Genomic DNA, 27,535 nt, shown 5'->3' with positions numbered 1-27,535 from the left:
TAATTTTTGTATTTTTAGTAGAGACTGAGTTTCACTGTGTTAACCAGGATGGTCTCAATCTCCTGACCTCGTGAACCTCCCACCTCGGCCTAGTTGATCAGTTTTAATAGCAGTTACCTCAGAAAATGAAGAGATGATTTTTCAGTAGGATCACATTTACTGTTTTGGTGATGTTTGTCTCAAGGCACTTTCTGATTTGAATAGACAACATTAATACTGGGTTTCTTCTTGAATGTTGTTGTTCTGATTCAGATAAACAGGGTTGGTCTCAGAGTATAACTGCTAATGAAGACAGGATGAAAAGCATTTTTCCTGGGAGGAGAGACTAGTGACTGTTATTTTGTCGTATGTAATCATTCGTTGCCATAAGTGATGGGGAGAGGGGAGGTAGCTGGAAGATTAAAGATGGGTCTTCAGAATACTGTAACTGAAGGCAGAAATCAGAGGCTGTTTCAGGGCCTCTCTCTAATGGGATTGATTGACTTGGAATCATCGAATTTTAGACCTGATGAGGGGGTCTTAAAGGTCATCTGAGTGAACTACTCTAATCATCTCAGTTATAGCCCAGACAGCTGACTTGCCCAAGGTCACAGAGCTAACAGGCAATTCATTAGAAGTGTTTTTCTCCCCTTCTGTCTCTCAACTTAATTGAAATATACTAACGTACTAACATGGCAACCATCTTAAGATTTTATTCCATGATTTTGAAATACAATGAAATTTTGGCTTTTATCTCTATTTTTTGCTCTCTCTTGTAATTTTAACAAAAGTACTGCTATTCATTTTTTAGCTCCCTTGTAGTCCCCAATTTTAATATGTAAGTTCATTTTTAGGAGACAGAAAACACTATCAAGAACCTCCCTTAGGAACAAAAGAGTGGTGTCCATTCCTTTGTCCAAATTAGAAGTCTAGCAAAACCGAAAAGCCCACATAGAAATAAAAAGTAACCAAAATCATATTGGAGGGCTTCAGTGCACTTAGCAGCCTTTACTGTGCTGCCTAATCATCCTTAAGCTGATGTTCCAAAACCAAATAAAAGCCCTAGCTCATCAAAATACACATACTCAATTTGTCTTTTAAAATTAATATATATATTTTTAAATGTTAAGGAATTCACAATTGAATGACTCATTTTGAGATCTTCGACAGCATATTAAAGTTCAGGCTGGTTTTTGCACACACATGATTAGGCAATATTGATCTTCAAGGTTTAATTTTCTTCCAAACAGCAAATATACTCTAAACTGTTTTATATATATATATTTTCTTAACTGATAAAATGGCTAAGATTCACTCCTTTTCTTGTTATACCCGTGGATAGAGAGATACAGGGGCAGCTGCTCTGGATTGCTTACTCCTGGCATTTCTTCCCTTCCCTCAGAGGGTTGAGACCCTCTAGCCTTTGCTAATAGAAGCCCCCAGGAATCTGATAACCTCCTTTTTGTGGAGCGTTTATATATGTAAAATGCTTTGAGGAGGAGAAATGAATGCCTACAAAATAATACTACCTCAAGCTGTTGAAGTGTCCACATATGCATATTCCAGGAAGAGAAAGTGGGTTTCCAATGTAAAAGTCTTGCTTTTACTGTGTCATGTTTTTTCCATTACTTGGTTCTCTGTAGCTCTTGCCTCTCTTGCTTCTGCCAGTGTTATATGTCACACAACAGCAAAACTGAACATGTCTTAAGTAGGAATGAGGAGAGCTCTTTCACAACATTATAGCATGCACAGTGGCCTAGTACATGCACTATCTAGTATGAAAGTGAATTCACAATTTTTCCTATTGCAGATTTGCGTATAATTAATAGTTACCTGTTAGAGTAAATGTGATGAGAATTACTATTAGTTGATAATGTATTTACTTATACTAATATTTGTTGTTGAAAACCACAAAGTTTAATATTTATGATATCCAAATTTTTTCCTTTTTGTTTCTCCTTTTTAAATGTGGTACTCTTTTGAAACAACAGTTCTTGGTAAAAATTAGGTATTTATTGGGCCTTCCTTCCCCCTTCCATCTTTCCCTTCCTTTCTTTCTTTATTTTTTGAGACAAGTTCTCACTCTGTTGCCCAGGTTCCAGTGCAGTGGTGCAGTCTTGGCTTACTGCAGCCTCCGCCTCCTGGGTTTAAGCGATTCTCCTGCCTCACCCACCCAGGTAGCTGGGATTACAGTCATGCGCCACCACACCCAGCTAATTTTTGTGCTTTTTAGTAGAGAGAGGGCTTCGCCATGTTGCCCAGGCTTGTTTTTAACTTCTGAGCTCAAGCGATCTGCCCACTTCGGCCTCCCCAGAGTGCTGGGATTAGGCATGTCTGGCCGGGCTTATTTTTCTTCTCAAGAAGAATATCCACTTTTCTTCTGTTCACTTGTTCTATGCTCTTCAAGCCATTTAAAATTCTGACTAGAAACCATAGAGGTTGTATAATCCTAGCTGACAAATTTCATCTTTTCAGTCTATTTGATGACAATATCTACTGGAGTGTTCTACTGGGGAGAAAAGGAAGGTGAGAAAACCCTGGTATCAATGTGCTGTGATCTGTCATTGCTATGGGGTAAGGTATGACTTGAGAGCAAAACTCCTATTTTGGAGATGAAAAAACTGAGACTCAGAGAAATGGAAAGAACGCCTCTAGTGTCTGAACTAGGAGAAACTGAACTTCTACCCAGGCAGTTATTTTCTAGTCAAGCCCATGTCTACTGCCCATTGTCATGCTTGTGGTTTGCTTATTTCTGTTATTTAAAAATCAGAAATAAGTTCTCACTACAGTAACACAAATATAAAGGTGTTTAGCAAAATATTTTCTTCCTCTTCAGTAAGTCCAATAGTAGTTGTATGGTTTCTTACTATATGTAAAACCTGAAAGTAGTAAGTTCTAGAGATCAGAAAATTTCTTTCCATGATAGGCAATGTAAAGGCTCATGGAGGCTATCTTCCTAACAGGCTGTTAATGAAGAGAATCAGACAAGATGAACAGAGAATGAGTGAATGTGGGATAATTACTGAGGAGAAAGAATAAAAAGGAAGATTTAAGGCTATAAAAAATACAATTTTTGGAATGTTAGATTTTTGCTTCATGTCTAGTATTCATTTTGTAAGATGAAAAGTGTGATAAAGGTTTTTCCAGTTACAAAGTTCCTTTTGTTGTACAGGTTCTGGGACAGTTAAAATGTATGAATGAATGTGCACGTTGACTTAATTCTTTATTACGTACTTTTTAGGTACTTCACATGACTGGAGGTTACGGTGTGGTGCTGTGGACTTGTACTTCACACTTTTTGGCCTCAGTAGACCTTCCTGTTTACCCTTACCAGAGCTTGGGTTGGTTCTTAATCTAAAGGAGAAAAAAGCTGTCTTGAATCCTACCATAATTCCAGAGGCAGTAGCCGGCAACCAAGAAGCTGCAAATAATCCAAGCAGTCACCCACAGCTAGTTGGATTTCAGAACCCTGTAAGAATCACATGTATTATAGAAGATGTAGTTTCATTATATAGAGCCATCTAGAGAAGAGAATTGTTTCCTGTGAACTACTGAATTTTATAACCACTAACACAGTTTCTTGTGTCCTTTTTAAACATGCTGGCTGACATTTGATTAGCACTGTGCAAATTATAAAATGCTACTGGCAACTATAAAACTGCACATAACAAATGATTTGCTCCTGGTCCCTTTACTCCTATTGTAATAATCTAATGATTTTTTTATACTTGAACATAGAATTTCTTCTCTGAGTAGCAAAAGATAGAAATGAATATTTAACCTTTTTTTTTTTTTTTTTGAGACAGAGTTCCGTTCTTGTTCCCCAGGCTGGAGTGCAATGGCTCAATCTCAGCTCACTGCGACCTCTGCCTCCTGGGTTCAAGCAATTCTCCTGCCTTAGCCTCCTGAGTAGCTGGGATTACGGGTGATTGCCACCATGCCTGGCTAAGTTTTTGTATTTTTAGAAGAGATGGAGTTTCACCATGATGGCCAGACTGGTCTCAAACACCTGACTTCAGGTGATCCACCCACCTTGGCCTCCCAAAGTGCTAGGATTACAGGCGTGAGCCACCACACCCAGCTGAATATTTAACCTATTACATATTAACCCATCTTGTCCCATATATGTTAATGGCAAGCCATGTGAAAACAGGGGCCTTGTCTTTTTAAAATTGTTGCTCTGTGTAATACCTAGCACAGTTCTAAACATATGATACATGCCTGGCAAATGCTTGTTGAATGAAATAAAGAATGAATGAATGAATGACTAGGTAAATTAATAATCTGCTGATTTGGGAGGAGACTGTGTGTTACATTTTAAAACGTTTTATATATATATACACACACACACATATACACACACACACAGATATATATATATATGTTTGCCTTTAGAGAAGCTTTTATTTCTGCCTTTGTATTATAAAATTACCATTTTGTAGAAAGACTTGTAAGATACATATTAATCATTTTACTGTAATTTAAAGAAGTTTTTCCTGAAATGTTTTTTTATTGATGACAAAATGTCTCCAATTCTTCAAGCTTCATTTTTCACCAATATTTAGACCAGATTACTTGCCTGGCAATTCCCTACTGGTGTTTTGACACTTTAAATTGCAGATTCTCTCTATGCTAGTTAGTAATAGTTCCTGTTAAATTTGCTTACTCACCTAAATTTTCTGAAGTATCATCATACTTATTTGTTGTCGATTTAAAATATGTCCTAGAGTTTGGGTTATGAAGAAGTAAGACAAATACTTACATAGAAAAAAAAAGTCTCATTAAAGAGCTCTTTCAGATCTACATATTTGTCAACCTGTGAAAATGGATATATTTATAATTCTTGCTCATATATGTTAATTTATCCACATTCACACTGCAGGTTAAGAGGAGAAAATGCATCAAAGGACATGTTCTTTGAGGAAAGCTCTGAAAGTTCACTTAAATACCTCCCTTCTCCCCCTAAAAAAGACCAGCAGACAAGAAAAGATTACATTTATTTTAAGCCCATTGCTGATAATTTCTAGCCACTGGGCATGCTCTAATCTGCATGGTTGCTATAGCTATTAGTTTTCAGCTGTAATATGAGCTACTCATCTTCAGAAATCTAATTTTGATCTTGAATATTGCCGCAGGAAGATGATCACCTTGCCAAGGAAGCATCATGTAATATATCAGCTCATCAGCAGGGAGTGAAGAGGAAGTCTGATACACCACTGGGGTTCCCACTAGAACCTGGTCAAATACTGGAGAAGAATGAGGATAGCAGTAAAGTCAAACTCAAAATCAGAGTAAGAAATACAGGTTAAACCTGTATTAACAGTGTAGGATATTCACCTTCTTGTAAATCTTTTTGAATACTTGCAGTGGTTTTTCCTTAGCAGGAACACATGCGACAGACTGCATTATAAAACTCAAATGTCCTTCTGAGACATTCGAACCAAGCATTTAACTTATATTATTGCATAATTCTTCTCTATTTGGGGGAGGAACTATGTGTGCACGTTTCACCACAACTCATCACTTTTTCCCACAAAATAGGAGTAGATTTTAGTTGCTATTACATTTCCAGTAATTTCTAATTGGAGGCTGGACCACATAATCTTTTCTTTCTCTTAATATCTTTGAAGAAAGAAACTACTTTTTACTTTAAGATTATATGGGGGTATATCCTATGGCCTCTCTGCTACTTTTCCTAAGAGCTAAGATCCAAACATGACGTGATGTAATGGTTCTTTTATTCCTCTGTTTTATGTGTGTGTGTGTTTTAGTTTTCAAGTTCTCAAGATGAGGAGGAGATTGATATGGATACTGTTCATGATAGCCAGGCCTTCATTTCCCATCATTTAAACATGCTTGAAAGGCCATCAACTCCAGGTAAGATTAGTATTCTGCAATCATTGAGGAGATGGAGACATTGATTGATACCGGTTTTTTAATGTGTGTTACTTTATTTTCAAATGAACAACTATAAAGTTTAAAATTAGCCAGCTTAAAATATTGAATTGTATCAGGTTATAACAAATTGGCAAAATAACAAATAGAAAAAGTGCTTCTTTTGGCTGTTTTATTTTGGTCTTTTTAAAGTATTTGCTTGTATAAAATCCATCATTCAGATTCTTTCTAGTAGCTCTGATTTCTTTTTTGTATGTGTATGTCGTAGACTTGACTTCATTTAACCATAGTTACATTAATTTTTTTCAACTGCAGTTAATGCTGCTTGTAGCACCACTTTCTCTTTTTGCCTGCCTATCTCATATAATATTATGTCAGTCATTTTCATAGGTCATTCAAAAAGCATCATGTTTTCTTTTGAAAATACTACCTAAGGGCCGGGCATGGTGGCTCACGCCCGTAATCCCAGCACTTTGGGAGGCAGAGGCGGGTGGATCACGAGGTCAGGAGTTCAAGACCAGCCTGGCCAAGATGGTGAAACCCCATCCCTACTAAAAATATTAAAAAATTAGCCGGGCGTGGTGGCACGTGCCTGTAATCCCAGCTATTCTGGAGGCTGAGGTAGAGAATTGCTTAAACCTGGGGGGCAGAGGTTGCGGTGAGCCAAAATCGCGCCACTGCACTCCAGCCTGGGCAACAGAGCCAGACTCCATCTCAAAAAGAAAAAAAAAGAAAATACTACCTAAGACAACATAGAGTCAATATATTAAAATTTACCTTGTCATTTCCTTGTTGATAGGCATTAGGTTGTTTTTCATTTTTATATATTGTCGGTAATTCTGCACTTTATCTTTTTGTTAAATTATGTTTCTTGGATAAATTCCCCAAAATGTACTATTAGTGAAAAGATTAATGTTAGCTATATTGTGAGATACATGTCTTTAGATTTTCATAGCTCTTGATACGTATTGCCATGTTTTTTGAGAGATTATACCAGTTTATATCATAAGCTTTTTCTAATTTTTTAAGAAATAAAAGCCTTTGATAAAAGTTACAACATACAAATATGTGCGTACATCCACCCAAGTTAACATGTACACTATATATCATGCACGGATGTTTCCTATATGCTTCATCCCTGGTCCTGTTCTGCCTTTCCACTACAAGTAACTACTATATCACATTTTCTTTTTTTTTTTTTTTTTCCCTTTATTTCATTCTGTTGCTTTTCTTTATAGTGTTCCACATAGGTATGTGATCCTATATGTTTAGTTGCACTTGTTTTTTGAATTTTTTAAGAAATGGTATAACATGACTTTCTTTTTTTTACTCAGCATTATGTTTCTAAAATTCTTACTGGTATATAAATTATAATTCATTAATTTTCTTTATGATCATTATCCGTCATAGCACTTGTCATCAGTGTAATAATTCAGAACTTTTAGAGTAACTGTAAAATAACTCATGTTTACTGTTTTTGTTTTTGGGGGTTTTTTTTGTTTTTTTTTTTTTTAAGATGGAGTCTCTGTCACCCAGGCTGGAGTGCAGTAGTGCCGTCTCTGCTGACTGCAGCCTTTGCCTTCGGGTTCAAGTGATTCTCTTGCCTCAGCCTCCCAAGTAGCTGGGACTACAGGCGCGCACCACCATGCCCGGCTAATTTTTGTATTTTTAGTAGAGACGGGCTTTTGCCATGTTGGCCAGGCTGGACTCAAACTCCTGACCTCAAGTGATTTGCCTGCTTTGGCCTCCCGAATTGTGGGGATTATAGGCGTGAGCCACCACGCCCTTCCAGGTTTACTTTTTAATGCATGTCTTCTATTATGGGTATGACTGTTTGTCTCTTTTTTTCTGGGTAATGTTTCTATTTTTTGTTTGGAAATCCTTTTCATTGCCCATGGTTGTTGTATTTTAGGATGTTTACATATGAATGAGATTTTTTTTCTCTTTTGCTTTTAACATGTTACATTTGTGCTAAAGACCTTATTATTCCTGTTGTTTTGCTTTTTATTTGGCTTTTTGTTTTAATTTTATTTATGAGACCTAAATTATTTTTTCATTATCTAGTAATCTAAGATGAGCTACTAGAATTTGAGAACTTGCTGCAGGTAGGACATGAATCTAAGATACATTTGAAGACTGATAGGTCATGAATTCTTTGGGTTTTAGAGTTGAAGCTCAACAGTTATTTTATCTATTCTGTCTATTTAAGTAGACAAGTAGAGAGATGCTAAGTGACTTGCCCTGGATGACATACCCAGGTAGTGGTCAACTAAGGGCTAAATCTTAGGACAAGTGAAGGAATATGACAAGTGAAGGAATTAAGACATAAAGAGATAAAATATCTTACTCAAAATGTATTTCTGATTTTTTTGATAAGTTTGGAATCAAAACCTCAATTTCCAGATTCCACTACAGTGCTGTTCACATTACGCAATTAGACCATTTTCTGTTTTAAATGTCTTCTGTAGTCCCTAAACTATCTTAGATCTATTTGTTGAGTAAATTTTATAATGGTGTTTGTTACCAAAATTTAGGGGGCTGGGCAAACTACTCTATACAGAGTTCCACATAAATAATAAAAAATATGAAATGGTTCCTGCCCCAGAATACAGGGTTTAATTTGTATGTTCAGGAAGTCATTCAAGCTTATTGCCTCTCTTGAATGCTTATTCTACTCAGACTTAAGCGTACAGGAACCATGACAAAGGATTAAATTAAATGAGATTTTTAGTAGTTTTAAAATAGTTTTTTTTTTCCTTCTAAAGACACAGAGTCACACTCTGTGGCCCAGGCTAGATTGCAGTGACATGATCATAGCTCACTCCAACCTCGAACTCCTGGGCTCAATACATCCTCCCACCTCAGCCTCCCAAGTAACTAGGACCACAGGTACATGCCACCATACCTGGCTGATTTTATTTATTTATTTATTTATTTTCTGTAGTAGAGATGTGGTCTCACTGTGATGGCTAGGCTGGTCTTGAACTCCTGGCCTCAAGCGATCCTCCCTCCTCAGCCTCCCAAAGCTTTGGGATTAAAGGTGTGAGCCACTCCACCCAGTTAGTATTCTTTCAACTGTTAGAATTTTACTGTGGATGAACTGTTTCTGTGTTTAAGGCTAGTTTATAAAAACCTGTCAGCCTTTTTTTTCTTTTGGGAAACAAAGAAATAAATCCCTCTTTTTTCTCGTTTGGCATTTTAGGGCTCTCGAAATATCGGCCAGCTAGCTCCCGATCTGCTTTAATACCCCAGCACTCAACAGGCTGTGACAGCACACCCACCACAAAACCCCAGTGGAATTTGGAACTTGCACGGAAGGGAACAGGTAAAAATAACTAATCAGAATTAATATTATTTTGTTGAAGAACAAATCTATAAATGTAATAGAGTTACTTCATCAACTTTAAAAAACCCTTTAAAATTACAGATCTTAGGATTTGGCTTTTTTTGTAATACATTAAGCTTATATTGTCTAACTTTAAAGACTATTTTAAAATAGACTTTTCTTTTTCAAAAGTAATGTATTCCTATTATAGAAAACTTGGAAATAACAGAAAATTAAGTGAGGAAAAAAAAATCCCCCATGTGCCATTTAAAGATAATTTAAAAGATAATGCCATTTAATTATTATGACCATTTTGCTCTTTCTTTGCCATGCTTTTTCTAAGAATATTATGACAAATGTCAACTTCAATAGAAACCATTTAATTTGTACCTTTATAAAAAAGATATAAAGGCATGAAATAAAAAATCAACCACTTATTCCCCACTCATATAATTGGTGATTCATTCATGAAGACTTGATGCTGTATTCCCTTATATCATTTCACAGTAATTGGGCTTAAGTTTGTGAAATGTAATTTAATTCAGATGTGTTTGTTACCTATTCTGTTTCACATTGTTTTCTGCTTATTCTGTTTCATCACTTACAAAGAGAAGATTATAATCCAAATGAAGTGCAAACATTTGATGCTGATGAACTACTGTGAAACAAAGATTCAGTCCTCAAAATCTGAAGGAACAGGGAGTGAAAAAACAAGATACATAAACAAAATCATTTTTAAAGAATAGTTTTTCCATAAGTAGACAGACTTTACAGTCTGTGAACTTCTGATTATATTCCAGTTGATGGATTTTGGTTATATAAATTATGTTTTTATCTAATATTTTAAAGAGTGCTGTTTATTGCTTTGAGGAGCTTATGAATCAACTGTTATTAATAGGGGACTTCAAGCAAAAGCAGCACGTTAAACTGTTTTGATATTGAGACCCCCAGACTGTTGATTACTTACCATTCTTTGTGTGTTCTGTGCATTTATTGGAATAGATTCACCCAAAATATGTTTCAGAAGGAAATCAGCTGGGGACTTTAGCCCTTACTTTAATGAGTGACTTTGATATTTCTTGGCCCTTCCAGAATTTTTGTATTCTTTTGGTTTTGTTTTTGGTTTTGGTGTAATTTTGCTTTGTTATCATTATGCTTATTGAAATTTTACTAGATGTAAAGAATTTTCTACATTTTTAAATATTATAAAGCTTAGAGAATTTCAGACTCCTTGACACAGTTTGAGGATGATGCTTCTGCTTACCTTTAAAAGAAAAAATTCTCTCTGAATTTCCAAGAGTCTAATCAATTTCTGTTCCAAAAAGAGTCAGAATATGTTTGGTTTTTCTTAGCAGTGTGGCACATTAACCTATGTAGAAGCAAATCTGAACACTTTTTTTGTGCCCACCAGTGTGCCTTTTTATCATTGTTCCTTATTGCTTTTAAAAATACATTTTCACTTTTTTTCAGGTCTGTCTTTATAGGCTTTTAGTTCTCATGGCATCATATGGGAAGACTGGGGAGAAAGAAACACAGCCCTAATGGTGGGGAATAGGAATGCATTAACATTTTAATTTTGGCTGCTATTAGTGTAGGGTCCTTTTTTGGCATGAGGCAAAAATGTATACCAGTTAGATGGACTGATCTAGTAATCATAACTTGGAATATATTCTTTAATGTGATTATAATTTCCTTTAAATGTGCTTTTGCTATTCAGTACTCTGAGGCCACTGAGCAAGCCTTAAAATTCAACAGTGATGTTATAAGAATGTAGAATACCTTCATTTTACAAATAACAGTGTTTTGAAGGTTTATTTGTAAATATATTTATTTTAGAATTTTGAATGCAGTTTTTCTATAGTTTTTTCTTTTCTTTTCTTTTTCTTTTTTTTTTTTTTTTTTTTTTTTTGAGACAATCTTGCTCTATCACCTAGGCTGGAATGCAGTGATGCGATCTTGGCTCACTGCAACCTCTGCCTCCTGGGTTCAAGTGATTCTCATGCCTCAGCTTCCTGAGTAGCTGGGTTTACAGGCGTGCATCACCACACCCGGCTAATGTTTTCTTTTTTTTTTTTAGTAGAGACAGGATTTCACTATATTGGCTAGGCTAGTCTCAAACCACTGGCCTCAAGTGATCACCAGCCTCAGCCTCCCAAAGTGCTAGGATCACAGGCGTGAGCCACCAGGCCTGGCAACATTGTTGTATTTGTTAAGTAACTTTCCCAAAATAGCCGGACAAAAACCTTACAACTCCTACCATACATCAAGACTAAAAATACAAAACATTAGCCGGGCGAGGTGGCGGCGCCTGTAGTCCCAGCTACTTGGGAGGCTGAGGCGGGAGAATGGCGGGAACCCGGGAGGTGGAGCTTGCAGTGAGCCGAGATCGCGCCATTGCACTCCAGCCTGGGCGACAGAGCGAGACTCCGTCTCAAAAAAAAAAAAAAAAAAAAAAAGAATACAAATATCAAACCTAGCCCTTGTGTGTATCGACGTTTCTGTGAGAAGATTCACTCAGAGCTCCAACTTTTGGGATATGGGAAGCACAACTTTAGCCTAACCCAAGTCAAGTCAAAATGACAGTGAAAAAGGAATTTGTTCTCTTCCTGCCTCCCAGCAGGAGCTGAAGATCTCTTACCATGGCAGCCACCTTTCTTGGGGTTGAGAGTTGCCCTTTCTTGGAGTTGAGAGTTGCGGGTTTAGGAGGGAGACAGCACTGATGAGGGAAGCTGTGACCTCTCTTCAGTCTCTAGGGATTCTAGATTAGAGGTCACAAATGAGGTTTTTTGGCCCATATGCAGTTCATCAAGCTGAGGCATCTTCCTGTAAGTCTCACAAAAGTTTTTTAACTAGATAACTAAGAATAAAGAGGTTACACATAAAAATATGGATTTCCTTTTACTCTGATGGAAGACATTCGGGAAACAAAGAAAAAAGAAATTCTGGATTTATAGCTTTTCTTGAAAAAGAGTGAGAGGCCCTTTTAGTAAGGCATGTCATCTCTTATGCTGCACCCAGTAGTCTGTTTACTCATTTATGCTGTTCCTCAGGCAAAGGCTTTTGAGTTTCCAGCCTCTGCTTTTTATTTTAATTTAATTTAATTTAATTTTAATTTTATTTATTATTCGTGAGTTGAAGTGAAGTCCTAGATGGCCCCCTTAGAGCCAAGGAGCCAGATGATAATTGAGAACTGGAATGTGTTACAGACCTTGTCTAGGAGGGATAGAAAAAGAATGTGGGTTTAAAGAAGAGACGGAAACTGTTAAGTAGAGGACACGTTATGGTTTACTTTTTAACCTTGCTTCCCCTTTTCCCTTTCCTTGCATTTGATAGTAGAATATTTTAGGGCAGGATCATATGTGGGTATTAGATTAAGCCATTGGGATGAGAAGGGAGAAATGGCAAGAGTATTTTCCTTCATTACTTTATTATTTATTTTCCTTTTCCTGAGGTAAGGAAGGGGATACAGAGAAATGGCCATTATGGTTCCCATGGTTTTAGGGATGAACATACAATATTCTCTCCCTTCTCACCACAGCAGCTCCCTGTCTACTACTGCAGAGCCTGAGGTGACTGGACTGTCTCCCAGGTTGCTTTAGGGATTGCAGTGCTGGAGAGGAGAGGCCAGGCAAGGGGAACAAGGAGCAAGGGAATTCCCTAGTGGTTTTTGTGGGAAGGAAGCAGAGAGTTTCTGCAGCTGCTTCGCTAGGGCTGCAGTATTATGTAATGCCTTCTTGCATAAGTCAGAAAAACACAATTCTGGTAAATTTTTTAATTAAAAAAAAAAAAAAAAAAACTTTTTTAAAGCTTGAGAGCTTGCCCTAGAGGTCTTGCTTTTGAAACTAATATGAAAAACAGACTTTGATTTTTTTATCCTTAAATTATAATGATATAATTCTACATTTTTTTACAGTGATCTAAACAATCTGAAGAACAGAACTTACACCTTTCCTAATAAAAACTGCAGGTTTTGTGTTAAATTTAAACGTCTACCTAAGGTGAATGAATTTACTGGAATTAGCAGATTATTCACGGTTTCTTATCAGCACTTTCATCACATGGGCTGAAAAGCTTCCACATTAGACTTACATTAAGTATCTCTTTCTGTTTGTTTTACATTTGTTAACTCAACTGCAGCTAACCCTTATCCATGGTGCGTTTTATTTGGTCTCCAGGAAAGATTTTACATTAGTAGAACAATACAACTCTGAACATCTCTTTTGTTCTTTCCATATAACATGAAATAGGAAAAACTTTTTTATTGTGAACTAAATGTATCTCCTTTCTCTGATGTATTTGCTATTTAGAAGAGTTATGTGTATTTCACCTTAGTAAAAGGACTTTTGTTAGCCTAAAGATGAGTGGTGCCTGTGGATGGACAAGTTAGCAGGCGTCTTGTAAACCCCTGAAAGGATATGTGAAATTATGTGTGTAAATGTTTGTATCAAGGGATGGTAATATATGTATTGTCTTGATAGAGTTCTATAGATGACTTCATTATGCTCCTGTGAAAGTAAACTTTTGTGTGTCCCAAATCTAATTATAAGGAAATTACACTTTCTTACCACCTTAGATTAGACTTGGTAAACATTATTTAGGAAAGATAGATAATAAGCAAAACATATATATGTACATATATATATAGAGTAAAAGAATATATAAACATATATTCTCTATATAGAGAGGGAATAAATAAAACATACTATATATACAATTGTATATATAATATATATACTTATACTACATACAATTATAGTATACAATATAGTAAATAGTATAAATGAAAACTTAAGAGCTAAAGGTTGTTGGTGATGATAGGGTAGCACAGATCATTTGTTCTCCTGTTACTGCCAATTAATATATTTGTATATGTGTCTTTTCACATATGTATGAGCATATTAATGGGATTAAATTTCTAGAAAACTTTCTAAAGGAATATAAGCATGTAACACTTTCATGGTATTGCCAGATTGCTTTAATTTCTCCTTTAAAAAAAAGCTTTGGGCCAGGCACAGTGGCTCATGCCTGTAATTCCAGCACTTTGGGAGGCCAAGGTAGGTGGATCATTTGAGGTCAGGAGTTCAAGACCAGCCTGACCAACATGGTGAAATCCCGCTTCTACTAAAAATACAAAAATTAGCCGGGCGTGGTGGTACGCACCTGTAATCCCAGCTACTTGAGAGGCTGAGGCAGGAGAATCTCTGGGAGGCGGAGGTTGCAGTGAGCCGAAAGCACGCCACTGCACTCTAGCCTGGGCGATAGAGCGAGACTCTGTCTCAAAAAAAAAGAAAGGAAAGAAAAAGAAAAAAGCTTTATTATAGAGAACTGTAAAGTAGTCAGACAAGTATAATGAGGCCCCTGTATGTATTACTCAGCTTCAACAATAATTGGTTCATGGTCAGTCTTATTTAATCTTACCCATTTCTACCCTTCTGAATTATTTTGAAGTGAATCCCAAATATCATATAATTTTATTCATAAATTATTTAGTATGTATCTCTAAAAGGTAGCACTTTAAAAAGTCATAACCACAGTAATGTTATACCTAAAAAAAGTACTAATTCTTTTATGTCATTAAATATCCAGTCACTGTTTAAATTTCAGTTGACTCTAAATGCCATTATTTATTTTTATTTTTAACAATTTATTTGTTTAAATCAGTGTCCACATAAGGTCCACATTCCAGTTGGCTGATACAGCCTTTGTATCTTTTTTAATCTAACATTTCTAGTTCATACCTCTTTTCTTTTCCTCCCTTACAATGTATTTGTTAAAGAAGCCAGGGTTTTGTTCTGTACTTTTTATTCTAATGTTTCCAACTCATACCTCTTTTCTTTTCCTCTCTTCCCATGTATTTGTTAAAGAAACTAGGTTTTGTTCTGTACTTTTCAAGTCTGTATTTTATTAATTTTATACCCATGATATAATTAGCATGTTAAGTTCTCTAGTTTCTGTCAATTTGTAGTTGTATCTATAATTCTTATTGGATTCAGGTTTATAAAGGGTGTGTGTTCTTTAGTCTGGAAGCATACAATGTCTGGTTGACTCTTTGAGGTTAACCACTATAGATGTTCAACCTAGATTCCTTAATTCATTAAGTTGCAAGATAGTGATATTTCAATTTATACTTTCATTTTTATTTATAAGCTGGATTACTTCTGTAAAGCTAAATTTCTCCTCGTTTACTATTACCCAGTGGTATAAGTCTATAGGAAAACAAAACTTAATTATTCTATGTATTTAATAATTTTCAAAATAATGAGTTATTGACTAGCAATCTCCAATGCTGATCAGTCATTTTCAGTCTGTCACAATTATTGTCCTTATCATATTCAGTTTGTTCCATCTTTGGACTGAGTTCATTTGACAAGACTTTAACTTCTTTGCAGTTACACCCTGTGTTTCAAGCTCATCTTGTAAATATTCTGCCATAGACCTGAGATTAGCCATTTGTCCTAGGAGCCCTGATTTCTAACTCCTTTGTCCTTGGTGCTAACTAATCCATTGTCTTCTTAGTAGACTTCATGTATCTCAAGAGAAATGCAAGATTTATTACCAATATTTCTTTGATGCAAAGTGTAAGGCCACTGTCTAGACAAAAAAATTGGATTCACTTTTGAAGTGGTTGTAAGTATTCTTTGGAAAGATTATACCTACAAATGCTCATTTGCCCATTAGGCAACTGAGAAGTACAGGTTCCAACATAATGACTGGCTTTCTGCAATCTAAGTAGTTTGGTAGGTATTTAGGATTAAATGATAAAACTTCTCTCTTCTCTGAAATGCAGAAGAGAACCTCAAGCTCCCAAGAGTGCAGACAGCCAACGAGAAAGCTGCAAAGTCTGTTGATATAGAATGATTAAATAATGAGATGGAAGCTAAAGGAATTTGTTCATGAGACTTTAAAGCTTCTTATTACTTCTTATCACCCACCTGTGTATTCTGTTAGGTATTGGCCTATTTTCCCATATTTATAGAATCAGGAACATATTCATGCAATTTATGTATTAAAATCCGAATTAAAATATGGTAGCATATATGGCTGAAACTAAATCAGATAATCTCTCAATATTTTTGTTCTTTTAAAGAATATCTGGGTGCCAATTATTACAGAAGATATAGTTCCCCAAACTTGCCTCTATATATAAATAAGATATTTAGCTTTTACTTTAGTATTAGTTTTGGCTTTATTACAAAGATCATTAGTATAAGAAATAGAATTTGAGGATACTAAAATGTGAATAATCTGTGAGCACAGAAACTTTAATTTGTTCACATGTTCTAAAATATTGGAGCAGTGCCTGACACAGAGGAAGTACAGGAGTCAAATACCATTTGAATGGATGAGCTATAATAGTTTTTGTGCATTATTCTTCTCTCCTCAAAATCAGTGACCTTCAGGTTGTATTTAGTTGGACTAAGCTCACTTGACATTTAAAAAGAAACACAACTGTATAATTCTGTTATATTAATTAATTCATTCATTTAACAAGCTTTGTTAAGGGGGTGTGCTAGGGGATGATAGAAACTGTGCTATATGTTGGGACACAAAGATGAAAAAGACAGACTTCCTGTCCTCAAGAGGCTATCAGTTTAATGGAAGAGACTCAAAGACAACAGAAATACAGCAGTCCATGTTTGTGTAGATGGACACTGTAGCATCATGGTTAAGATTAAGACCCTGGAGTCAGGCTCTTCAGATTTGTAGCTCAGACCCGCCAGTACCACCTTGGGCAAATTACTTAAATCTCTCTTTGACTTAATTCCCTTATCTGTATTATGCTGTGGAAACATGAAGGATCCAGTTCCTTTGGGAAATTTGAAGAAAACCTTTCAAAGAAACATTTGAGTTAGGTTTTAAATTATTGAAGAGACTAAAATGTTCTTTGTTTTGTTATCTCTTCCTTTAGGTTGCAGCTTAACCATTACTTTCCTGGAGAACTTTGCCTCTCTGATCCCCCCTTCCCCCAACTAATTTAAGTCTCCTATTGTGCTCCTGTTTCACTTTATGTTTTGCCTTTTTATTTACTCAGGTTCACTTACTCAATTTGTTTCTTATTTGCTAGTCTGCAATCTCCTAGGAGGGAGGAGGGCTGATATCTGTCTAGTTTATCCGTGTTTTCCCCAGTTCCAATTAGTTTCTGTTATTTGTTAAATGAGTGTATCAGTTAAACAAGGAATAAGGAAAGAAGGACATCCCAAGCATAGGGAATAGCATTTAGAAATACACAGTGTTATGAAAGGTTTAGCCTAGAGTTGTATATAGAAAGGAAGAATGGGATGCTGGAAAGGTAACTTCAGGACAGATTATGAACTGTCAATAAGTAAAATTAGTACTGCAATGTAATTTTTAGAAAGCTTCTGTGGTAATATCTGTTTTGGTGAAAACCATGATTTGGGGGCAGGTTTGGATCAAAATTAGTGCTGAGAAATTTACTTTTTTAAAAAAAGAAACTACATTGAAATCTATCTTAGTGAAAAGCCTTTTTTTTTTTTTTTTTAGCTAGTTTGGATTAATATATATAATATATATTTTCAGAAATTCCTGCACTGAAGTCCAAGGAGTTTGTCTTTTGTCCTGTCAGTGGAACCAACTGGGTTTTTAAGCAGATAAAAAGCAGCTTTGTAGGAAGACCATGATGCAGCAGGGTTTCCCAGCCTGGACACTGTTGACATTTTAGACATAATTCTTTGTTGGAGGTATAGGGGTGTCTTGTGCATTTTAAGATGTTTGCCAGCATCTCTGGCCTCTACTCGTAGGATGTCAGTAACAAAGTATCTCTGAACATTGCCATTTGCCAATTTTGTCCCTTTGGGGGCAGAATCACCCCTGGTGATCTGAGAACCACTGCTGTGAACTACATATACATTAGACACTTAACCCATAAGATACTTCAGGCAGAGAAACCTTAGTGACTAGGAGGAGACTAGTACCAAGTACCTATAATACTAATACCCATAATCCCGATGAGGTGAGGTGGTCTGAATTAATACAGTTGCAGACTGGATTAGGATGGGGGTGGATTTAAGAGATACTTATGAGAATCAACAAGATTTGGTAACCAGGTAGCTCTGGAAGGGAGGGAATCTGAGATGAATCTTGGGCTTAAGTTGGCTGCATGTAAAGCAATGCCATTAACCTATAGTAATAGAGATTTGTTTCTCAGAGTATGGCCCAAGGATTATAGGCCTGTGGGTCTGGAGGAAGAAGCAAATCTGTACACTAGAGTTGGAGAACTACTATTACAGATTCCTAGACTGATAGAATGTTAAAACTGTAGAGAACCTTTGAGGACATTTGATCTAGATTTTTAGATGATAAACTAGGCCCAGAGAGATGAAGTATAGCTAAAGGCTAACAGGACAACCTAGTCTAGAGTATGGGCCTGCTAATTCTGTTTCTTTCTTTGTGCTGACACTACTCTTATCTGTGTAGAGAGACAGATGTTCCCTTTATAGACTCCCCACCTTTTCTAGGTTTCTTAAGCTGTGTGTTCTGAATCTTCTTAGAGTTCATGTTGTCTATCCCTAGAAATTGTCTTAAGGAGCTATACAAATGTTTGATTTTCACTGAGATACCATTATCAGTAGCTAGAATATCATGTTTATGTGTATATCAGTTGTTCTCCAGATGGCACAAAGAAAATAGAGTCATCCCTTGCTATACACAGGGGGGATTAGTTCCAAGACCCCTCCCCGGTGTACGAAAATCCATGCATACTCAAGTCCTGCAGTCGGCCCATATGAGAAACCAGCTCTTCTATCTATATGCAAGTTTGCATCCTTCAAATCTGTATTTTCAATCTGCGTTTGGTTAAAAACAAAAAAAGTCCACATATAAATGGGCTCATGCAGTTCAAACCCATGTTGATCAAGGGTCAACTGTATTGTCATCTCCCCCTCCCCAATACCTTAGAGCAGAAATGTAGTTGAGTGAGTTATGTTTTCATTGACCAATGTTGGTCGTTTGTTGTTTGTTTGTTTATTAAGATGGAATCTCACTCTATCACCCAGGCTGGAGTGCAGTGGCCTGATCTCAGCTCACTGCAACCTTGGCCTCCCAGGTTCAAGTGATTCTCCTACCTCAGCCTCTCGAGTACCTGGGATTACAGGCACCCGCCACCATGCCTGGCTAATTTTTGTATTTTTGGTAAAGATGGAATTTCACCACATTGGCCAGGCTGGTTTTGAACTCCTGACCTCAAGTGATCCACCCGCCTTGGCCTCCCAAAGTACCGGGATTACAGGAGTGAGCCACCGCGCCCAGCCCCAGTGTGAGTCTTAACCTATAACACCATGTGTAATATTGTTTTTTCATAATACTTAGAAAATATTAATTTTTAAAAGATTATTTGGTAACACACTGGTATATGGCTGAATTGGTAGACTATAAGGGATTATATTCAACTTCCTGGCCACAATACTGAAAAACTGTGTGTAACTAATTACATGTCTTATTTAGATACTTCTCTCATTCCTAATAGAAGTGATAAAAATTTAGGAATCCCTCTTTACATACTGCCATCACCTTCCTCCTTCTTTGTTCTGGCTTTCCCTATTATCAACAGGAATTCATTTGGGTATTTTTAATCTTGAAGGTAAAGAACAATCACCTTTGGAGATGGGTATGCATCCAGTGGCAAGCGCTCCACTCTCAGTCTTTACTAAGGAATCTACAGCCTCCAAACACAGTGACCACCATCACCACCATCACCATGAGCACAAGAAAAAGAAGAAGAAGCACAAACATAAGCACAAACACAAGCATAAGCATGACAGTAAAGAAAAGGACAAGGAGCCTTTCACTTTCTCCAGCCCTGCCAGTGGCAGGTCTATTCGTTCTCCTTCCCTTTCAGACTGAGAAGGGGACAAAGAAACCTTTCCTTCTATGTCCAGAAGAATGTATGTAACTAAAGCTTTGTCCTCTCTGATGAATGATAAAAGGGAGGGGGGAAAGGATTTGCCTCTCCTACAGAAATTCTGAATTCATTTAAGTTCTAAGCATTTGATTTACATTATTTATACAGTTGGGATCTAATTAGGAAAATGTGTTTTGTAGTTCTGGATAGACTGTTTCTTCCGCTGTTTCCTCCTCAAAACACACACACAGAGCAAACTCCTTTTCATAAAAGCCCTCATATGCACTGGCAGTCCCCATTCGCATCATGGTCTCCACGTGTACTGCCAGAGTCAATTATGTTTGAAAGCCTTTGGTGGATGTTATGGGGCAAAGTATGATTTACACAGAAGCAACTGCCAAATCTGTGGTGCAACCACTATCTCCAGTGAAATATTGTAAAACACCATTTGGAACTACTGAAAAGACAGAGGCTTTTCTACAGGACTCTTCCTTATTGCACCATTTTTGTATTAACCATAGAAACTAAGCATCAGAATTTATGTACAAAGAATATGTTATTTTTCCTTTTGCTCTAAAATACTGAGATTTGGGGAAGCAATTCTTTTTTTAAAAAATTTTGAATAACTATCTTTTGATAACACATTCGGCGGTTATGATGTTGGAATTTAGCAGAACTATCAAATCCAAACTTGTTTTCAAATCAAGATGTTTAAATTATAAGTTGTTTTGTTTTCCACTAAGTATGAATGAAAATATTCATATGTAAAATATGTTTTGCTAAATGTGGACAATTTACACACCCAACATTTACTTTTTCCAAAATTATTTCTGTAGGACACAAAGTATACCTTTAAAAAGGTGACCTTATATATTGTTTATTAACATAGAAATAGACAATTTGGCTCTCATACCATAAGCATTTTAAAACACATATGAAACGTTTTGATTTCATTGTATGGTGGTGTGTTTTTATTTTTATTTCTGAATTTTCCATATGCTTTAATACTTGTTTAAGAATATTTTTATATCTGTTCCATTTTTATCATTTCCCTTATCATTAGAAAGTTTGACAAAAATACTTGAATATTGGTTCTCTAAATATACTTTTAGTTGTGTTTAACTTGTTTAATAAATAACTTTTTAAGTTGATCATTCTTTGTAGCTTTTTATATCTTGTGTTACCTTCGTGTGTGTGTATACGTAATAAACCTCTCCACATACTTTGCAGAGAGCTTTGTGAATAGGTGGGATTTTTAGCTGGCCTCACTAGGAGGAATGATTTCAGTAGGCGGAGATGGAGTAAAGTTCTCTCAGCAGAAGAAACAGTATCTTCAAAGGTATGTGGGAAAGCATGGGTGTGTTCAGGAAGTAGAAGGCTGTGCGGTTGGCCTGGAGTTTAAGTGCAAAGGGAATATGATCAGATATTGAAGCGCCTAAATGACAGTTATTTAAAGTTTCAATTAATTGAATGTTGTCCAGCTGAAATTATTTTTGGAAAATAGGATATTTTAGAGTGGATAGTGATACCATGTATAGAATTCCCAACTTTGAAAATTCTAAGCACACATTTCAAAATAATTACTTGTGTTATAGGAAGACATTGATAAATAATAGCCACCTCTTATAATTCAAGCACCTCTTGTATGCTAGGCATTGTACCAGGAAGTTTGTGTTATGTATATTATTTCTTAATCAGATGTTTATATTAGATGTTTCTTCCAAGGAACTTTTTTTTATGGTGAAGTCTCGATTATTTAAGCTTTTAGTTGGGAACAGACAATGCAAAGGTATTTTATTCACATTTTTGAAATAGATAATTAAACACAATGCAGTTTCAGTCTAAGTCTCCAGACTCTTCCCAGAGGCAGTACTTTTTGACAGTATTATATATATCTTTCCAGCACTCATCTATATATATATTTCCATATATTTTTACAGTATGTGCAGATTTTTTAAAACAAGCAGTAGCATATAATACAGACTTGCAGAAATTGTTTTAATTATGCTTTATCTTTTATGGCTTTTGCATATTATTGCATAGTTACAAAGAACTTCCTTATTCTATGATTATATAATTCTTTCACTTTTTTTAATGTTCTTAAAATTTTATGTTTCAGGTTTACATTCTTCATCCAACTTGAATCCATCTGCAATTTATTTTAATAAAAAAAGAGGGGCTCAACTTTTTTTTCCTTCTATTTAATTTTTTCTTTTTTCTTTCCTTTTTTTTTTTTTTTTTTTTTTGATAGAGGCAGAGTCTCACCATGTTGCACAGGCTGGTCTTGAACTTCTGGCCACAGGCCATCCTCCCACCTCAACCTCCCAAAGCATTGGGATTACAGGCATGAACCACCACACCCAGCCTTGCCTCAACATATTTTTTAAGTTCCCTTTTAATTTCTTCATTGACTCATTGGTGGTTCATGCATTCAAGAGCATGTTGTTTAATTTCCATATACTTATGAATTTTCTGAAGTTCTCATTTTGACTTCTAGTTTCATAATTGTGGTCAGAAAAATATGATTTCAAGTAGAATTTTCAGAATTTTGAAATGGACTGAAATGTAATTGAATTAACAGAAATCAAGAAGATTTCAGTCTTCTTAAATTCGCTGAAGCTTGTTTTGTGCCCCAGCATGTTAGATTCTGGAGAATGGTTCATATGTGCTCCAGAAGAATGTATACTCTATTGCTGTTGGATTGAATGTTTTGCTTAAGTCTGTTAGGTACATTTGGTCTAAAGTGTTAAAGTTCAGTGTTTCCTTGTTAATATGTCTGAATGATCTGTCCATTGTTGAAAGTGGGGTATTGAAGCCTCCTTCAGTATCTCCTGCAATACTATATTACAGTGTCTCTCCTTCAGATCCTTTATTAAGATGCTTTGATGTTGAGTGCATATATATTTACAATTGTTATACCCTCTGAATGAATTGGCCCTTTTGTCATTTTGTCCTTTGCCTCTTTTTTATAGTTTTTGGCTTAAATTCTATTTTGTCTGATACAATTTTTAATGTCACCCTGATACGTATACTATTTAGACTATTTTTATCATCAAAGTATGGTTTCCTTTACAATTATATATTATTCTAAAAATTTTATTACTACTTAAAAATCAGGGCTTAAAAGTATTTTTACTGTCCCGGGCACAGTGGCTTACGTCTGTAATCCCAGCACTTTGGGAGGCCGAGGAGGGCAGATCACAGGGTCAGGAGTTTGAGACCAGCCTGACCAACATGGTGAAACCCCGTCTCTACTAAAAATACAAAAATTAGCTGGGCATGGTGGCACGCGCCTATAATCTCAGCTACTCAGGAGGCTGAGGCATGAAAATTGCTTGAACCCGGGAGGCGGAGGTTACAGTGAGCTGAGATTGTGCCACTGCACTCTGGCCTGGGCAACAGAGTGAGACTCCATCTCAAAAAAAAAAAAAATATATATATATATGTATATATATATATGTGTGTGTGTATATATATATTTACTGTAGTAAAATGACAAATAATTAATGAGACCTCCTTTGTTTATCATACTAGAATATTGTGGCTTTATAAAATTTCGGAGCAACTGCTGTTCCATATACAAATTTTTAAACTTATTACCTGTGTAACTTAACCACAGTAATTGAAGGTCAGTCCACTCAGCATTGTTTCTTTCTGAAACAAACTCGCTTTATTTGGTTTAGCCCAGTAATCTCTAAACATTTTTGCTTTTTTATTCCATTTATTTTCTTTAAAAAATGAGTGTACATATCTAATGCATGTATATTTATTATATGTAAATATATATGTATTAATATAGTATGTTCATTATAAAGTATATGTAAAGCCGAGCATGGTGGCTCATGCCTGTAATTCCAGCACCTTGGGAGGCTGAGGTGGGAGGACGGCTGATGACAGGAGTTCAATATCAGCCTGGGCAACATAGCAAGACCCCATTTCTACAAAAAATGAAAATGAAGACAACTAGGCATGGTGGCATGAGCCTATAGTCTCAGCTACTCAGGAGATTGAGGTGGGAGGTTCACTTGTGCCCAGAAGCTTGAGGTTGTAGTGAGCTATGATCATGCCACTGCATTCCATTCTGGGCGATAGCACAAGACCCAGTCTTAAAAGTTTTATTTTTTTCTTGAGACAAAGTCTCACTCTGTTGCTCAGGATGGAGTGCAGTGGTATGATCTCAGCTCACTGCATCCTCTACTTCCCAGAGTTAAGCAATTCTCGTACATCCGCCTCCCGAGTAGCTGAGACTACAGGCATGCACCACTATACCCAACTAATTTTTGTATTTATAGTAGAGACAGGGTTTCACCATGTTGTCCAGGCTGGTCTCAAACTCCTGACCTCAGGTGATCCTCTCACCTAAGCCTCCCAAAGTGCTGGGATTATAGGCATGAGCCACTGGGCCCGGCCAAAAAAAAAAAAATTATATTTTTCATTTTCATGTGTTTATTTTTGAGGCAGGGTCTTCCTTTGTCACCCAGACTGAAGTGCAGTAGCACAATCACAGCTCACTGCAGCCTCGACCTCCTGGGCTCAAGCAATCCTCCCGCCTCTGCAACCCAAGTAGCTGGGACTACAGGCACCCACCATCATACCTGGCTAATTTGTATTTTTTTGTAGAGATGGGATTTCGCCATGTTGTCTATGATCTCGAACTCCAGAGCTGGTCTTGAACTCCTGAGCTCAAGCAATCCACCCGCCTCAGCCTCCCAGGGTTCTGGGATTACAGGTGTGAGCCACAATGCCCAGTGAAATTATAATTTAAAAAAAAAAAAAAAAGAAAATGTCACGATAGGATAAAGATGAAGTATTAGGTTGGTGCAAACATAATTGTGGTTTTTGCATTACTTTCAATGGCAAAAACCACAAATATGTTTGCACCAACCTAATAAATTATTTGTTAATGTCCTGCAGTTTGTGATAGCTTCATACTAAGTACTGAATTTATGAAGCCCCAATGTAAACTTAGTTCAAGGTTCATTAGTAACAAAAGTTTGTCAATTCATAATTCAAATTATTTTAATTTTTTTTGCTTTTTTTCCTCAAATCTGACTATGAGATTAAAAACTTACCATTTATCTTGCAATATTTAAGTACTTTTTATGCCTTAACTATTTAATTTTAGGCCAGGCGTGGTGTCTCACACCTATAATCCCAGCACTTTGGGAGGCTGAGGTGGGCAATCACCTAAGGTCAAGAGTTTGAGACCAGCCTGGCCAACATGGAGAAACCCCATCTCTACTAAAAATACAAAATTAGCCAGGCGTGGTGGCGTGCGCCTGTAATCCCAGCTTCTCAGGAGGCTGAGGCAGGAGAATCGCTTGAACCTGGGAGGCAGAGGTTGCAGTGAGCCGAGATCGTGCTGCTGCACTCCCGCCTGGGCAACAAGAGCAAAACTCTGTCTTAAAAAAATAATAATAATAATTTTAGCAACAGCCATATGAGATAGGTATTATGATTATGATAAAGACTTGAGGCACGGGAAAGTTAAGCCAAAGGTCACAGAGTTTGTATGTGATCGCATTTGGATTCAAACCCAAGGGCCTGGCTCTATTTGTGTCTCCTAGACATGTGCTGTCCAATGTGGTAGCCTCTAGCCTATGTGGCTATTTAAATAATTATATTTTTAAAATAAAACTTTAGTCCACTTAGCTATATTTCAAGTGTTCAGAAACAAGATAAACCTAGTGACTATCATGTTGGATAGTGCCAATCTAGAACATTTCCAGCATCACAGTAAGTTCTGTTGAGTGAAACAATTGGTTACCATGTTTTATCTTTTAATGTAGCTTTGGAAGAGCTCATCCTATGAGATGAGCGTTAGTTTAACTTTTTTCAGTTATTTGTCCATGCGTGCATGATTGTTATTATTTTCAATCCACTGTTTGTAGGAATCTTTGAAGGACAGTTGTCTATTTTGTAGTGTTTAATTAAAACAGATGATACGGGCCAGATGTGGTGGCTCACGCCTGTAATCCCAACACTGTGGGAGGCTGAGGCGGGTGTATCACTTGAGATCAGGAGAGACCAGCCTGGCCAACATGGCAAAACCCATCTCTACTAAAAATTCAGAAATTAGCTGGGCATGGTGGCATGCACCTGTAGTCCCAGCTACTCGGGAGGCCGAGGCAGGAGAATCACTTGAACCTGGGAGGTGGAGGTTGCAAGTGAGCCAAGATCACACCACTGCACTCCAGCCTGGGTGACAGAGTGAGACTCTCTCAAAAAAAAGAAAGAAAGAAAGAAAACTAGATGATAGGCCAAGTGCAGTGGCTCATGCCTGTAATCCCAGCACTTTCCAAGGCCAACGCAGGATTGCTTGCGTCCAGGAGTTCAAGAGCAGTCTGGGCAACGTAGAGACTATTTTTCTCTACAAAAAGTTTTTTTAAAAAATTAGCCAAGCATGGCCGGGCACGGTGGCTCATGCCTGTAACACTTTGGGAGGCCGAGGCAGGTGGATTACCTGAGGTCAGGAGTTCGAGACCAACCTGGCCAACATGGTGAAACCCCATCTCTACTAAAAAGAAAAAAAAGAAAAAAATTAGCTGTGCGTGGTGGCTCACGCCTGTAATCCCAGCTACTCAGGAGGCTGAGGCAGGAGAATCACTTGAACCCAGGAGGCAGAGGTCGCAGTGAGCCAAGATTGGGCCACTGCACTCCAGCCTGGGTAACAGAGCAAGACTCAGTCTCAAAGAAAAAAAAAAAAATTAGCCAAGCGTGATGGCACATGGCTGCGGTTCCAGCTACTCGGGAGACTGAGGTGGAAGGATTGCTTGAACCTAGGAGATCAAGTCTGTAGAGAGCTATGATCATGCTACAGAACTATAATTAATTCATTAATTAAATATAAATATTAACCAGATGATATCTATAAGTTTATCTAGCTGGACACATATAAACTGCAATATGCCAAATACTGGAATGGGTGAGAGCACCACTGTCACCAACCCCTTGATACTGGGAAATACCTAAAATAAATAAATGAATAAAAAAAGTAAGTAGTAAAAAGAAAACAAAAACCAGATGATATATTTAAGTTCATTTAGCTGGACACATATAAACTGCAATATGCTAAAAACAAAAATGGGTGAGAACGCTGTCGCCAACCCCTTGATACTGGGAAATACATAGTCTGATGCATGATTCAGGTATGAACCTCAGTGTCAATTTTCAGAAATAAATAAAAGCAGAGGTTCTCCTATAGTCTCCCTTTGTCTCCTGGATGCTTCTCAGAGTATGTAAGCACCCTACTTTGGAGGTCACTATTCTAAATCCTTTTTCTTACATTCCTGACCTATCTATTTACCTCTTCAGTGTTTTGCCATTTTTTCATTTGTCTGTCTGCATCTTTGCAAAGGAATAAGCAAATCTATCAAACCCAGCAGAACTATTGCTCAGCAGGGGAACGGAAATCTTACAGGGACACAGATGTTTACTATGCAGAATACACGGCCAGGAGACCATAAAGAAAGGATGAA

General features: G+C 36.8%; 1 protein-coding gene across 2 annotated transcripts in view; it reads left to right on the top strand.

Annotated features, from left to right (window-relative positions):
- TAF2 (TATA-box binding protein associated factor 2) overlaps positions 1–21,208 on the top strand; it is a 103,982-nt gene extending 82,774 nt beyond the window's left edge. The window contains exons 23-27 of one of the 2 annotated variants that reach the window (XM_073018331.1): positions 3,221–3,450; positions 5,115–5,270; positions 5,751–5,856; positions 9,077–9,199; positions 19,797–21,208. In XM_073018331.1, coding sequence (XP_072874432.1) covers positions 3,221–3,450; positions 5,115–5,270; positions 5,751–5,856; positions 9,077–9,199; positions 19,797–20,059 — 878 coding nt within the window. In that variant the 3' untranslated portion in view covers positions 20,060–21,208. The remainder of the gene's footprint in view (positions 1–3,220; positions 3,451–5,114; positions 5,271–5,750; positions 5,857–9,076; positions 9,200–19,796) is intronic. The other variant, XM_073018330.1, reaches the window with a different exon arrangement.
- The last annotated feature ends 6,327 nt before the right edge of the window (positions 21,209–27,535 follow it).

Source organism: Chlorocebus sabaeus, chromosome 8 (assembly GCF_047675955.1).
Source record: "Chlorocebus sabaeus isolate Y175 chromosome 8, mChlSab1.0.hap1, whole genome shotgun sequence".
Lineage (NCBI taxonomy): Eukaryota > Metazoa > Chordata > Mammalia > Primates > Cercopithecidae > Chlorocebus > Chlorocebus sabaeus.
The sequence above is the reverse complement of the archived record's forward strand: the minus strand, read 5'-3'. Positions and strand labels throughout refer to the sequence as shown.